The sequence below is a fragment of the Podarcis pityusensis genome (assembly GCF_964106645.2).
Source record: "Podarcis pityusensis genome assembly, chromosome: 11".
Lineage (NCBI taxonomy): Eukaryota > Metazoa > Chordata > Lepidosauria > Squamata > Lacertidae > Podarcis > Podarcis pityusensis.
The window spans coordinates 17797872-17814427 of NC_138036.1; the positions used below are offsets into that span (position 1 = coordinate 17797872).

Sequence of the window (16556 nt, forward strand, 5' to 3'; positions counted from 1 at the left end):
AAAAGTTGTATATTAGACTAAAGTGCATACAAAAAATGTGCATATTAGAAATTCGCACTAAAATGATGATGAATGCTCAAGAGGACCTTTGGGGGAACAGGGAAGAGGACATATCTCAGGAAAATACCTGCAGCATTTGCATGGGTTATGATTATGAATGTAAGAAGGCAGTGATTTCTGTTCTGGCTGATATTTGTCACCAATGTTTCCATTCTGCTGCAGTTTGGCTTCCTCCCAAAGCCCCATTATTTGCCTTGCTGCCTACTGTGATGTCATTAATTACATAATTCCACACCATTCATTTCATTGCAAAGGAGATTTCAGAAAAAATGGGGGAGTGGAGTCAATACTTGCGTATAATTCACAGATTATTATTATTATTAAAAAACCAACAGCTAATACAGATCATGTTTGCTTGACTGACTTCTGTTATTGACTGCCAATCAACAAGCAAACTACAGCTTGTTTCTGCTCCTAAGTCCATTTAGAATGGAGTTTTCTGTCATCCCGAGCTGTGATATTTGTCTTACAAATTGCCTGGCCTTTTTAGAGGAATTGGGTTTCGGGACCCTCCAACTTTTTTTTTTACAACCTGTAACCATCACATATAAACTCCAGCACTACTGTGTCTACAGACTGTCCTACTGTTATAGCTTTAAGAGTTTTAAGCTGCTTTGAGGGTGGAACTGCATTATACACTAGTAAAAATGTATTTCCAAATTCATAGCTGCAAAGGTAACATGAATACAGGGCATTTGGTAATTTACAGGGGAGGACTGGCACTAAGAAACTGTGCCTAACCCTTTCCCATCCACTAGCAATGGTAGGTGATTAGCAGTCATGATGGGTGATGAACAGATGACTGACAGAGGCTATCAGACATGTTAAGTGTTGTGGCAGAAATAGAATACAACTGGTATAAAACCTTCAGGTCATGCTGTGATATAGGCTGTACAATGGTAGGAACAATCTTCTGAACTGAATTTGCTGTCGACTCTTAGAGCAACGGAGCCAGGAACTCTTGCTGGTACACTAGCCTATTTCTTCAGTTTGAGGAGGGCCAGGAAGAGAATGGAGAGAGAGGAAAGAGGGCTGCCCCTTGTCGTCTGTTCAGAATGGGGCAACAGAGCTCTTTCACCAAGCATTCTGGACGTAAGGGACTCCTTACACAGAGACATTTATTTCAGCTTTGCTTAGTGTGAACTCTGGGAAATGGAAATTGGTTTCCAAAGCAAGAAAAGTAAATAACAAAGTTAAAGGTAAAGGGGCCCCTGACCATCAGGTCCAGTTGTGGACGACTCTGGGGTTGCGGCGCTCATCTCGCTTTATTGGCCAAGGGAGTCGGCGTACAGCTTCCGGGTCATGTGGCCAGCATGACTAAGCCACTTCTGGCGAACCAGAGCAGCGCATGGAAACGCCGTTCACCTTCCCGCTGGAGTGGTACCTATTTATCTACCGTACTTGCACTCTGATGTGCTTTCGAACTGCTAGGTTGGCAGGAGCAGGGACCGAGCAACGGGAGCTCACCCCGTCGCGGGAATTCGAACCGCCGACCTTCTGATTGGCAAGCCCTAGGCTCTGTGGTTTAGACCACAGCACCACCCACGTCCCTAAGTTAAGCTCATCTAAAAAAACAAAAACCCAAACCCTCAACAACAACAACAAACACTTTGTCAGTTCTTTACAGGTTTCCAAATACAGCTTGAGAAGAAGAAATAACAGACAGAAGCTTGCTTTTTGAGTCACATATCTGAGATACCATGCTGTGCTTTGGATGAAACTAATTTGAAGCTTATTGAACCTTCCTTTTTTCATTGCTGTTGGCATATCCAAGTTCAGGTCCTACAGACACAATATTCTGCATCTACCTAGGAATCGTCATTCTTTGATTTTATTTCTCGCCTTGCCTGGTCCCAGAGGTAAATAGTGGACTTGTGCCAGCAGATTTTTTTAAAATAAATAAAGACAACCTTTTAATGTATGACAGTAGAACTCTAAAGCTTCTCAAGAGACTTACTATTATTAGGGACCTTAAGTTCTGCAAAGACCTCAATTGCATCTTTTGCTTTCTGCTGAGAGCATTCTCCTACCCCCACCCCATTCTCACATTACACTGGTGATGTAAGAAATGCTGCATTGCTGATCACTTGGGTAACATTAGGTGTCCTGGGACACAGGGGAGGGCCTAATTTGCTGCATCTCCCTACACCAACATCTCTCCTCCAGGGTAATGTTGGCATGCGATGGATCTGCAGCTTAGGTTCTACCTACAGAGCCTGGGACTTCTGGCAGAGCAAGGATCAGCCCTGCCATTGTAACATGAGCCCAGTTTGTGTTGTCCTCTCTGTATACCAAGCAACAGCAGCAAGGGAATACAGGAAGGCCTTATCTGTGATAGCTCCTGAGACTGTCTAAGGAAACCTAGGTGTTCTCCAGAAGCACTAAAAGGTTGCTCAGTTTGGCCAAGCATTTAGGTGCAGGAGATTGGCAAGGAATTCCTTTTGATGCAGTGTATTAGAATCTTAGAAATTTATGAAGCTGCTTTCTGCTGAATCAGACCACAGGTCCATCTAGCTCAGTAGTCTGCTCTGGCTGGCAGTAGTTCTCCAGGGTTTCAGGCAACCCTACCTGGAAAAGCCACGGATTGAACCTCAGATCTTGTGCGTGCAAGGCTATGCTCTAACACTAAGCTACAGTCCTTCCACAGAAACATCTTGTAATGTTTGCTCTCTTTACAGTGTTCTGGTCTTCTATTATTTTTAAGTTGTTACATGCCCTTAACCTTTGAGTTGATTATTATTTTTTAAAAAAAACTAAAACTAAATTGTGTGCAGGGGAAATATTATTGCAGAGAGGTGGATCAACTTGGTATCACTGCAGATCTCTGGAATCAAGTAATTTGTAGGACTCCCTTGTTCTGTCTGTCTCTTTGCCCGAGCCCTCTGCAGTGGTGAGGGAGGCTGGCTCACATTGCAGGTTTCCCTGTATTAGTCACATCGACGTAATCTTCACCATCATGAGTCCAAGGTTTGTGACAACCCAATGAAAGATGTTCATGCAATGTGCAAGTACACACATATATTGTATTAACACAGACCATAATAGAAGATGGGGATACGGAATAGGGAGAAGCAGTTAATGAGCCTTCAACCAAACCTCTCAGTTGTGCGTGTGTCCACCACTCCACTCCACTGTATGCTAAAGTTGTTGCCTGCTAGGGATGTAGACTGTGTCCTGGAGAATGCTGGACTTCCTCAGTAAGTAACGTTATAGTGATTTCTCTGAAAGACAGCTTGCATTGATGTGTAGAACGCATGGTGGGTTGTTTTTTGCACTTCAGGCTGACAGAGGCTCTGTCAGGGTAGGGCTCAGACTGATGTCCAGAGCCCCACTGAGCAGGAGAGCTTTCTGGCTCACATCATTATGAGGAAGTGAAGAAATACATGACCATCTGCCCTGCCTCCCCACACAGCTAGTAAGACCATTATCAGCAGACCCTAAAATCACTTAGCTCCACCACTGCACGTGATAAGCAACAGTGGAAGCCAAGCCTAGCCAGGGCAAACCTAAGGCATTTTGGCACCTGAGGCGAACCACTAAATGGCAACTGCTGGGGAAGAAGATGTACATCAGGAGCAAGGAGACTAGCAGCACCTCCCATTTGCCAAGAGGCCACTGTAGAGATGGCATTGGGGCAGCTACCAAAGAACAGCAGGCAGTGTATTTGTGGGATGCCGGATCTGCTGTCCCTGTGGATCTTGCCACCTGAGGCAGTTGCCTCACCTTGCCTCATGGGTGGACTGGCCCTGGGCCTAGCCTACAGTCTGCGTAAACTTTGTGGGATGTGAAACACAAGAGCAGTCAAGTACAACATTCCTAGAGTGAACATGTTTACACATGGGGAGGAATGTTTGTCCAGCCAGCAGGTAAACTTCCTGATTCCTTCTGGGCTGGGACAGACTTCCTCTGCATGTGACTAGAGGTGGGCATGGTCTCACCTGTGCAGGTAACGACAAAAGCATAGGGCAGGGCAGCCATCTCTCTCTCTTTGACTACATTAATAGAAGAAGCAACATCTGCTTAACCAAAGATGCTCTCTTGGCTTCCAGCCAAGAGAGGACAAAGGGACTGTCTTCTTATGAGATAGTTTCCAGGTTTATGTTACTTTTCTAAGCTCAGTCTGCCTTCTGGGATCTGATTATGAACAGAATGTGAGTAAACTCTTTTAATACTTTTATAGAAGACTGTGTTGTGTCTTATCTTTTATGAGGGAATAAAGGGAAAATACCAGAACAGTTATTATAGAGGCTTTAGCGAGCCTGAGCAAACACTGCCGTTGCAAACTTAAAATAAAGGGGAATGTTTTACTCTGCTGAAATTGGGAAACTTGTTAACACAAGTTGGAAAGGCTATAATCAAACAATATATCCTCTCCTGCATCCCTGAACATTCCCACAAACTTTGTGTGTGATCTCAGGCCCTTTTTGTCCTCTCTTGGCTGGGAGCCAAGAGGGCATCTTTCACTCAGTAGATGTTGCTTCTTCGATGCATGTGGTGAAAGAGAGAAGGAAGAGAGAGATGGCTGCCCTACCCTGTGCTTTTATCATTACCTGCACAGGTGAAGCCACACCCACCTCTAGTCACATGTAGAGGAAGTCTGTCCCAGCCCAGAGGGAAACAGGAAGTTTACCTGCTGGCTGGACAAACATCCCTCCCCATGTCTAAACATGTACACTCTAGGAATGTTGTACTTGACTGCTCTTGTGTTTCACATCCCACATATTTATCTGGCTCCTGGGGCTCTCTCCAGGAGTCTCAACTCAAGCATCCATGACAGGTGGCTATCCAACCTCTGCTTAAAAACCTCCAAGGAAGGAGAGCCCACCACATCCAATGAAATCCATTCCACTGTCAAACGGCTCTTACCACCAGAAAGCTCTTCCTGAAGTTTAGCTTTCCTGATGTTTACATGAATCAAATGTGCCTTTGAACCCTGATAATGCCTCTTATCTGCATGGATGGAGGATAGAGATGTGTCGGTACAAACTACCATATAAAGGGGGGGGGGGACTACATTCGGTGCTCCACCCCCTTTTTTCTGTGGGCCCACCCATCACTGGGTGACACACCCAGCTCTGAAGATTGCCCAGAAGTAAATGCAACCCATGAGCTAAAAAGTGCTCTCCACTCCTTCTCTAGAGCATTCCCCAGAATCCTTTGCAAAATATAGGATATCCATGACAGATACGCAGAGGTTGACAAGTTGGATGTGGAAAGGATTCCCTGAAGCTAGGAAGTTTGAAAACCACTTCCCCATTTTTGTGCCTGAGCACAAGAGTGACTAATTCATTTCATCTAATAGTTTTCTTTACTCTCAGTGCTTTAGTGCAATGAATAGCGTAAGATAAACTCCACCTGTGTTTATAGCACTGACTCAGACGGTTCTTTCACGGAGCTCTTTCCCAAGACAGAGATGTGCCTGTTTTTCCATCCATCACAAAATGAAATTTCTTGTAAGCCTGCTGGACACACTGCTATTCCTTTTAAGCCACAGGCTGCCCACTTAGCCACCCACAGGATAAGACTTCCTGATTTTGCCGTACTGTTTTCAGCTAAATATCCTGTTGTGTGGGATTAAAAGCAAGCCCTTCCAGAGCAAACAGTTTCCAAAACGTTGAAGGATAAAACCAGGTGTACAGCGCTGAAATAAAGCAATTAATATGCAGCCGGATAACAGCTCGAGCATTTTTTGTTTTTTGTTTAATTGCTTTATGAAAAAAACATTATTGAACTCTGCAGAATGAAATGGAAATTAGGGGGTTTGGTAATTGGTATCACTCCTCCCCAAACATACAGCTCTGGCTTCTTTCTTTCTTTTTCTTTTTAAATATTTTTTTTTGCTGTTTGCTTCTACAAATGCTGGTATTTTAATTGGCACTGTGGAAATGCACTGACTTTTGGAATGGCACTAGCATTTCCTGTGCAATGATTATTGCAGGCCTAATGTAGCCAGACAGAAGGTCGTGCATGCATCAACTTCAGAGGCTATGAGTCAGGTCTGTGAGGCAGGGAGCCTATACCAGTAAGGCTTGGAGAAGCCTATTAACATACATTTTGAGCTGCTGTTTCGCTGTGACTCGGTGGCAGCACACATGCTCTGAACGCAGAAGGTTCCAGGTTCAATCCCTAGCATATTCAGGGAGCACCGGGAAAGGTTTCTGCCTGAAACCCTGCCAGTCAGTGCTGACTAATGCTGTGATTTTTTTCACCCTGCATTCCCCGCCATTCCTTCTCCCATCAATTACCATATTTTTTTGCTCTACAAGACTCACTTTTTCCCTCCTAAAAAGTAAGGGGAAATGTGTGTGCGTCTTATGGAGCGAATGCAGGCTGTGCAGCTATCACAGAAGCCAGAACAGCAAGAGGGATTGCTGCTTTCACTGCACAGTGATCCCTCTTGCTGTTCTGGCTTCTGAGATTCAGAATATTTTTTTCTTGTTTCCTCCTCCAAAAACTAGGTGCGTCTTGTGGTCTGGTGCGTCTTATAGAGCGAAAAATACGGTAATAAGGAAATAAATCACATTCAAAAATTATCAAAGGGGGGATCATCACAGGTGGGGAACAGGGCTTTTGTCATATTTCTGCTGCTTTTGGGGGTGGTGGTGGCTGTCCTTTCTCTCATTCTACAGACATCTCACCAGGCCTGTGGCTCAGTGGTAGAGCGTCCATTTTGCAGGCCTAAGGTGCCAGGTTCAGTCTCAGGCTGGAAAAGTCCCTTGCCTTAAATCTCTCACCTGAAACTGCCCCTTGCCCGCTACAGCCTACAAGATGGGACTAGCTTTTTAACCATAAATTGGTTTACCTGCTTTTGTATTTCATTTTAGCCTGAATCAGTTTTGTGTACCGAAATGTCTGTCCTACAGTTTAACCTGCTTTTGGAGGTTCCACTCTAAATATGATGTGTGGGGTAGCTTAATGTTTTCCCCATCAATTGTTTATGCAGTAATTTTCTTTATGGCAACAACAAAAAGGGGAAACTTTTAAAAAATTGTGATTAAGGAGCTGTGGTGGAGATGGGTTAGTGACAGCACAGGTAGCAGCCAACAGGTACCCGCTTCAACAGTCCCCCCCCCAAGCTGTTGGAAACAGGCCAAATCAGGTTTGTTTCTTAGTTTTTGCATTCAACTTGGAGCAGGGAAATATATATCCATTTGCAGAGCAGTAAAATGATCACCCCGTTTACAGCTATACATCTTTGTGGAAAGGGAATAGCAGGAGACTTCCGCTCCGACACAGCTTTCTGTGTAGTGCAATCACTTCTGTGCTTGCATCTGGCTGCCAGCTGGATTCCCTGCTGGAGCAATGCTGTGAAGATTCCATAGGAGCCTTGCAAAGTGGCTCTGTGTGCAGCCACCTAGGGAATTGGTGCTTTTCAAACACTGGGAGCGTATTCCCACAGGAAGCTCGGCAGTAAAATATTTCACCTCTTGTACCGTTTGAAAATCGCCACTATGGTAGCGATCAGATGGCTGCTGTCCGTTTCAGCATTTTGCCTACATGCTGAGATGAAAGGCAGCTTTTGTCCTATTGTCAGTGTTGACTGGTGCCCACAGGACCTGGTAGAACCTGCTAGACTGTAATGGTGTGTTTTTGGCCAATGAGGTCATGGACTATGCTCAGGTTGTTCAGTCCTGTCCCCCCCAACATCCTTCCTTGCAAAGATACTGTGGGCACTCAATTTTTACTGGCTTGCAGGCGTGTTTTTAGGAGATGGTTTGGAGGCCCAGACCCTAGCTCTTTCGTACCAGACCCCAGATCTCTTGCCCCTCATTCCCTCTTCAAACTTATTTTTACAACTCTGCTTAGAACAATGAACTTGACTATTCCCCATGTCCCTTCCTTTCTGCTACATACACCTGAAATTTGAGCAGGATTTGCTAGTGCAACTGATGGCATAATTCCACTGGTAGCTTATATTAATTAGCAGAAGGTTAGGGACTGAAAATCCAAAGGTCTTGTCTACTTGATCATCACTTTTGAGGGATGTCAATTTACAAGCATGAGATGTAATGGTATTATAGGAGGATACTGCATCCTCTTAAGGCATTGGACTGAGGTAAGCTTCCTCCTTAAAGGGACATCCCCCTACTCATGTTTTAGTCTGCACAAACAGCAGATGAGGTGGTTCCTGAGCTGACTGACCATTTCAGAAGCCCCTTGGGAGATCATATTATTGAATTCTGCTCTCATTGTGTTGTCTAAGGAGGATTAACAAATGACACCTGCTACCTCAAGTCAAGGTCAATTTACTTTGGCACCTGAGACACAAAATCCTACAAGCACCTCCCTCTCCCTGGCAACAGAAATATAGCAATAATACATTAAATAACCAACAATTTGTTCCCTTTTCCTGACACTCCAAATCTGCAACCACTTTGCTTTACCTAATAGTAGGGCTGGTCTAAGGCACGTGGGTGGCGCTGTGGTCTAAACCACTGAGCCTAGGACTTGCCGATCAGAAGGTTGGTGATTCGAATCCCCACGATGGGGTGAGCTCCCGTTGCTCGGTCCTGCCAACCTAGCAGTTCGAAAGCATGTCAAAGTGCAAGTAGATAAATAGGTACCGCTCCGGCGGGAAGATAAATGGCATTTCTGTGTGCTGCTCTGGTTTCGCCAGAAGTGGCTTAGTCATGCTGGCTACATGACCCAGAAAAACTGTCTGCGGACAAACGTCGGCTCCCTTAGCCAGTAAAGCAAGATGAGTGACGCAACCCCAGAGTCGTCTGCGACTGGACTTAACGGTCAGGGGTCCCTTTACCTTTACTTTTAGGGCTAGTCTAGTTTCCTTTTGATACAAACACTCCCTGTATAGAAAATTAAATGTCAGGAACGAGTATGCTAATTTTGTATAAAGAAAATAAACTTGCAGTTTGAAATCATCCCGCTCATGTACAGCGCTACCACATCTCCAGTTGCGTATGTGAGCTTGGTTTGTCTTGCCAACTTTCATTTCCCCCTCTCGCCTTCCCCATCTTGTTCATGCAGCATGGGGGTCTATTCCTGAGTGGAATTCAATTAGGTTTTAGTCGTAGCAGACCTACTGAAATTAATGGACATAACTTAAGCTGTGTACACACTCCTGCTTATTCTGCATCCAGTGTGCTCTTACCACTGGATTGCAAAGTGGTGTACACATATGTCTAGCCACAATCCATATCTATTCTGTATCTATCCTGTTGTTTCCCATACTGTATTTTGATGTCTCTCCCTGCCCTGCCCCCCGGAAACCAGCTTCAAACTGTACTGAAGAACAATCCACCTGTGTTTTAAGCTGGTAATGTGTACACAACCGTAGTCAATGGGTCTGCTCTGATGAGTTCAATCTTAACTGAATACCACTCCTGGTTCCCTATGGATTCAGGTTACCTTCCCCCATTCCTATTCTCCAGCTTGTTGTCGTTGTCCTCCTTGCTACTAATCTGTATGGAAGTTACTATATTAGTCTGAGTGGCCAAAGTGGATTCAGCTTCCATCTGGAAAGATTAAACCTCGTTTATCTGCTTAACTCTGTATCCGCTAGGACACTTAACAACTCAATTCCCTAACCATATTTACTTGGGCATCAGCCCCATTCATTTCAATGGGACTTATTTGCAAGTATTTGAGCTTACGGTTGCAACCCTAGCTTTCTGTCACTCATATCCCTGTGCCAAAAGTTAGAATCTCAAATTCAAGATAAACTCAGTGGTCAAAATTCGCTATTAAAAATCCCAGTGGGTTCAGGTCTAGAGCAGAGGTGAGGAACTTCTGGGTCATGGGCTGGATACAACCCACAGGACCTCTCCTGCTTTACCCTGTTCCTCATCCTCAGCATCCATTTCTTCTCATTCAGCTGGAAAACAACAAATTACAGGTTCCTGGAAAGGATCGGAGAAACAGAAGAACGCTTGAGACAACTTAAAAAATGTAATCCCTTCCTCTCCCATGTGAAGTGATATAGCCCACTCTACCACCACAAGACTCTACCACGTTCTTCAGCTGCAAGCTCAGAACAGGCTTCAAATTAAGCCCAGGAGAGATGGGAGCTGATTGTGCATTCTCTATTTTGCAGGAAGTATTTTAGATCAGATCTTCTGCAGAGAAGGTGGGGGAGGGCGGTGGAACCCAGAGTATGTTACGGATTGAGTGGCAGGTTCACAATTCTAATAATGCCCTTTGGGAAGTGATCTGAGCTTTTCTGAAGGAGTGGCATTGCAGAGCTTCTTGGCAGGAAAAAAAATAGGTAATTTCATTTCAAACAGTGACGGGCTGATACTTCCACAACTAGTAAGTGTCCCTTATTGTGTGGGGAAGTTTCTAATGTGCAATCCGGCTCATTGTCCACAAGAGTTAGAGTACAATCCTATACATGTCTACTTATAAGTAGGTCCCACTGAGTTCAACAGGGCATATTCCCATATAAATGGGTAATGGACGGCAACCTTGAAAGTGCTATAATTTCAGCTTGTTTAATTCAGCACAATATTTTTCACTTAGGAAGTTTATTTTGTGTTGCCTGCAGCATGAATACTTTATTATTATTTTTTAAAGGCTCGCTTCTGCTTTCTGTCCCATGCTTGCAGTTATGCAGAAGCAGTGCAAGAGAAACTCAAAAACATGTTTTAATATCATGTGTGATGTAGAAAATGCCTACAATTTCCCCTAGGGGGTAGACTATTATGAAAGCCTCTCTGAGAAGTTTGGTTTGGCTCTGGGAGACTGTGGTTTAAAAAAGCCAGGCGCATAAATCCACTTCTGCCACTGGATTCCACAAGCAGCCTTGGGCAAGTCTCATTACCTTTCCGAGTTGCAAGCTGGAAAGAGAGACTTAAAAAAAAAAATATTCTGAAGGTAAATGTCATACGCTCCTAAAAATCATTAGCCACCTTGGATTTGTTTATTTTTCCAAGGGGGGATACATATTTAAATAAAAATAATGAATTAAAATAGCCCCATGGGCGTAGCCAAGGGGGGCAAGGAGGGGCAGCTCTCCCACAATCAATAAAAACACGTATCAAACTGAGGTTCTGGCCCCCTAACAAAAAGCCTGCCCCCCCCCCAAAAAAAGCCTGGCTACGCCCATGAATAACCCTTTGAAACTGGAACGTTTCAAATGAAGAGTAGGGAGGGGGCATTAATTTGACAATTGTTCTATGGGGAAACTGGCGAGCCGACTCCCCAGTTGGAGGAGCGGAGGAGAAATCTAAGGGAACGTTTGAGGAGAGGCAGCGTGTTTTTGGAGAAGGGACTCTGCCACGGAAAGTGGGGGGCTCGGGGAAAGAGCCGGGTGTGGTGGTGAAAAGGGCAGCCAACGGCTCTGCTCTTACTGCGAGAGGGAACCGGCCGTTTTGTGCGGTGAGCGTTTGGAAATGCGCGCTCCGCTGCGGCGCGCAGTGAGCGACGGATCATCTTCCGCAGGGGGGCGTCGCTGGATCGCTCCTCAGGGGGTGGTGGGCGTCTTGTTGGATCCATCATCTCAGAGACGATCCCGGGGGCGGAGTGGGGCGCAAGTGTGTGTGGAGAGGCAGTTAAGAGGCGCCTCATCCATTCGTTATAGTTGCTGTACGCCCTCGCATTACTGGGGATTCTTCTAATCCCATCAAAGGGCAGGTCCCCGCCCTGTTGCGTGCGTAAAAACCGTGCTGCTTGCTCCGTGCCAGACCCACTTAAACCCGTCTGGCTTCCACAGACGCCGGACTCGCGACTGGTCGTCCTCGCCGCCGCTTGCAACCCAGCACAAAGCTCCTCCCCGATTACCATAATCTCTAGGATCTTTTGGAGCGTCGTTACCACGGATTGCAAAACCAGCCCTTCAGCGCGCTCTGCTCAACTTGCTCAAACTTTGCTTAAAATCATAATCATTCCCCCCCCCACACACACATCGCAGCCGGTGTGTTTTGTTGGAAACAGGCCAATCCGATTTGAGCCAAAATGGATTTACACTGCCGGTCTCGCTGCAGTTCCCGCCGCCTGCTTTGGGTCCTGCTGGCTTGTTGCATCGGACCCTTAACCGCAAACAGAAGAAACATCCCAAGGAGGCAAGGTAAGAAAGAAAGAAAGAAGGAAGGAAAGAAAGAAAGAAAGAAAGAAAGAGGGGCGCGCCAAACTCTCGCCGACTCAGTGCCCTCTCTCGTTTCTGAGTCCCTGGGCATCTTTTGGGAAGATCAAAAAAGTGCGAAGGAATCGCAGGCACGCGCCCGCTTGCCCTGCTACGTGGTGCGCATAGTGGTGGGTGGACAGGGAAAAGTTAAAAATAAAAACAAATTAAAAATAAAGGGCTCCCCCGCTCTGCCAAGTAACGCGCGCGCTCTTAAGAGACGCACTTAAGCTCATTCGATCCCGTATCCTCGCACACCTACTCGCCACCACCAGCTCCTGCTGCGTAAATCTTAGCGGTCTGGGGAAGCCACTGTTTTGGGTTTCGTTTTCATTTTAGCCCCCCGAAGAACGGCTGAGAGTTCAGACAGAGTCCATGTGATCTCAATTACTAGGCATTGGCGAGGAAGAGAGCAAAGGGTGGGGCGGGGGGTTCCATGCCTTTAAAAGAACCATTATTTAATCCATATTGTCAAAACAGCTTCTCCATTTCCTGTTGGGAAAAGAACAATCGGACGAGTCATCTCTCTCCCCCCCCCCAAATTCCACCCCCCCCCCGGTTTATTACGCGTAAAACAAATGAAAAAGGAGCCGAGGCAAATTGTAGGAAAGAACATCCATTTGTTTTAGGTCATTTCCACCCCAAAAATTCCTGAGTTCATCAGCGACTCCCGGGAGAAGAGTATGTTTATGGTTTTAACTAAAATTCATTAAAAAGAAAAGACATTAGCAGATGTGTCTTATGGTATTAATGATCTATGCGAACACTGGGAAAATATGCTGCTAGTTCAGAGTTTACATCAAGCTTTGAGACAGACAAGTCAGGCTTATTCCAATGTGATGTTTTACTAGAAAGAAAAGTTGAAGGGATTTGTAATCTTCCTGTCCTCTGTCTCCCAGTGGTGCTCCTTTGCCCTTTAAAAAACAACAAAAGCTGAGTCTTTGTAAGGCAGAAATTCAACCAGGTAAGTTTCTCCCCATCAACACCCCTCTTGTGGAAAAAGTTGAACCTCTTGAATTTCTGCCTGACATCAGTTGCTAAAGGAGCAGAAACCCCGCTCTGTGGTCTGGTCTGTTTTACTCCAGCTGATTTCTTTCTAGCTAGCAAGTTCTGCTTTAAAAGTAAGTGGCTTTTTTGTCAAAAGTTATTTGTCATTTTCTCCTTTAATTGGAAGCGAGAATGCTCTGGGTGTTAGAAGCATTAGTACCAGGCTGATTAATATTTTAGTGGTTCATGATACTCCATTTAAAAATTAACTTTTTCTCCTGCCCTCTCATTAAAGACAGGCTCATTATACCACTTGCTTTTCCTGTTACTTGTTTCCATGCTAAACGGAGTCCGTGTAACACAAGCTCTTGGGAGAGATGCCCCTTATTCTGTTTCATTCATTTCAAAAGTGATAGCTGATGTGAATGCCTGCCTGCCTAGTAGTAGGTTCTCTGTCATCTTATTGTACAAAATGTCAGTGTGTTAATTGGATAGGGCTTCTGTACTCGCCTTCCGTACAATCAGTGTTTCCTTTTGCAGATAGCAACAGAAAGTCTGGGATGATTAGGCAAATAGAAATATTAACAAAAATAGTAGGACTTCAGAAATGTAGATTGTTCCACTAGAAAGTAAGGTATCTCATAGACGTTGCCTAGCCCAACTCTTTAGAGTTATGCCTAAGTGGTAGAGCAATGCTCTACATAGAGGTTTTAGGTTCAACCCCTGAAATCTGCAGGTAGGTCCAGGAACCCAGCATGGAGAGCTACTGCCAGTCACTGAAAACCCTTTTGGACCTGGCATTGCCAAATCATCCCCATGGCTCAACTTCGACAGGTGGGTGGGGCAACTTTCCTGCCAATCACCTGGTGCCATTCTTGTTCTGTCAGCTGGGTTTTCCCATCCACCTGTCTGTGTGACTTGTGCAACACACCCCAAGCACCCTATAGCCAGCTAGTTGCCAGGTGCTTGGGAACCACAGCACAAGGGGCTTTGCTAGCCCTATGGAAGCCGCGAATATAGGGTCACACAACTAATCCAGCAGGGTTAACTGTCCGGCAGTTGATGGGTGGTTACCTCAGTGCTGCTTTTTGCAGGGATGGGCTGTGCAGTCAAATTTCCCATGGCTCAGCCTGTCACATGTAATTTCAGATGTAGGGCAGATGGGCATTGTTTGGAGTAAACAAGCTTTGTGGGCCAAATTGCACAGTGCCAAATTTGGTCCATGGGCCAGATATTCCGCACCCTAGGTGTACACCATGGGTAGCCAACCTAGTGCCTTCTAGATGTTGTTGGCCAGCTCTCCCTTCATCCCTCACCATTGGCATGGGAGCTGTAGTTTTGTTGAACAACATCTGGAGCCCAGCCATATTGTGCTGGATGGACCAGTGGTCTGACTTAAACTATACCTGGGAAATGTTGAGCTCAGATGAGCTCACAAAGCAGTCTTGCGGATGGCACCAGTATATGCTTATTCTGAAGTGCAGTATTGTTGATGCACCTGTTACTTATTCAGACAGCATCTCCACTTTGGACTCAAATGTGGAGAATTAGGACATCCATGCTTATAGACCTCTCCCATATGAGGGAGAACCCTAACCGGGTCAGGAGCTCAATGCATTCGTGTTGGCATGCAGATAGACACCCTTCTCACATGTGCAAAATGGATGGGGTGTTTATTTGGCCATTAGGTACATTGTTGGGTACAAAGTTAAGCTGCATGACTTTCATGTATCCTTTAAACATCTGAGGGATCGTCTGAAATCCCTTCATTATGGACAAGAATTCTACCACTTGGTCTTACCTGTTCTTATATTTAAAAACTCTTTCCTGTTATGCAACTTAAAAGCGTGTTGTGTTGAAACTTGAGATTCTTGCTTTTCCATCAGCTTCTTTCAGTAAATATAATGCAAGTTCTCCGTTTTCTTTATGGAGACATTTGGAAACTACTCGTTTGGATACTTTGTAAGCAGCTGTGAAGGGAGGAACACATAATAACTTCTGCACATTTGTTAAGTGATTCAGTACCCCTCTTTCAAAAAATTGTGGTTGGTTACTGCTGCATTCATGGAGTTGGACTTATCGATGACCCTTGGGGTCCCTTCCAGCACTACAGTTCTGTGATTCTATGGAGCCAAACTCTTGTTTGGGGAGGGGGGGGGTCATACTTAACCAAAGATAGCTCAGTTGGTAGAGCATGAGGCTCTGGATCTCAGGGTCATAGGTTCAAGCCCCACGTTGGGCAGAAGATTCCTGTGTTGAACTATAGATAACCCTTGTGGTCCCTTTCAACACTACAATTCTATGATTCAGTGGTAGAGCACATGTTTTGCATGCAGAAGGTCCTATGCTCAATCTTGAGTATCTCCTGTTAAAAGGATCAAGTAGCCAATGATGGGAAAGTCCACTTGCTGAGACCCTGGAAGGCTATTTCACTAATGGTCTGACTCAGTACAGTGGTACCTCCAGTTGTGCACGGGATCCGCTCCAGAGCTCCGGTCAGATCCCGAGGAATTTGCAACCAGAGGTGCTTGTTCTGTGCATGTGCGTGGTGCCGTAGAGTGCTTCTGCGCATGTGCGCGTGGTGAAACTCGGAAAAATACTTCCGGGTTTGCTGCATACGTAACCCGAAGGATACGCAATCACAGGTGTGCGTATCCAGAGGTACCACTGTATAATGCTTTCCTTACTGTATGCGCTCACATTACAGCCTACGAGGCTTCTAGGCTTTTGCGTCTAGTCCAAACTTTACTGTAATTTCCCTAGAGACCATGAGTTAGCACATCCCGTCATGCAGCTGCAATATTAGTATTATTGCTGGTGAAACGCCCACCAGATAACATAAGGCAAGTTTATGTTTTAAAGCTGGAGAATGTCTCTTGACTAACAAGTAGACTTTGCTGTTTGTGCAAAACCTTTGACAATTAATAAGCCTACACACTTAACCCCTTCCCAGGGAATCAGTACTGTACTTATCTACCCTGATTGTTGCCCATTTCCGAAGGACTATGTTCAATCTTAGCCATTTGATTACAGGCCTGTTCAGCGGGGCAGTCATTTCCCCCCACTTTTTAAAGAGTGAACTGTTTTGACATGCAAATAGGTACCTTGGTACCTTGGTACCTTGGTTTACAACCACAATCCGTTCCGGAGGTCCGTTTGTAAACCAAAACAGGTTGTAACCCAAGGCGCGCTTTCGCCAATGGGGCCTCCCAAAATTTTTTGTTCGTAATCCCCCCCCCCCAAAAAAAGGGTTGTAGTCCAAAAAAAAAAAAAAGGTTGCAAACGGGACACGCACTTCCGGGTTTGACGTGTTTGTAATCCAAAGCGTATGCAAACCAAGACGTATGCAAACCAAGGTACCACTGTACTGAGAAGAGGACAAAGATTGGGATAATGGCTGTTGATGCCCTGATGGTTGCCCTAAATCAGCTAC

At 45.3% G+C, this 16556-nt stretch overlaps 1 protein-coding gene across 1 annotated transcript in view; it reads left to right on the forward strand.

Annotated features, from left to right (window-relative positions):
* The first annotated feature begins 11603 nt into the window (after positions 1 to 11603).
* EGFLAM (EGF like, fibronectin type III and laminin G domains) overlaps positions 11604 to 16556 on the forward strand; it is a 104583-nt gene continuing 99630 nt past the window's right edge. Inside the window, exon 1 of the mRNA XM_080972398.1 lies at positions 11604 to 12082. Coding sequence (XP_080828524.1) covers positions 11971 to 12082 — 112 coding nt within the window. The 5' untranslated portion in view covers positions 11604 to 11970. The remainder of the gene's footprint in view (positions 12083 to 16556) is intronic.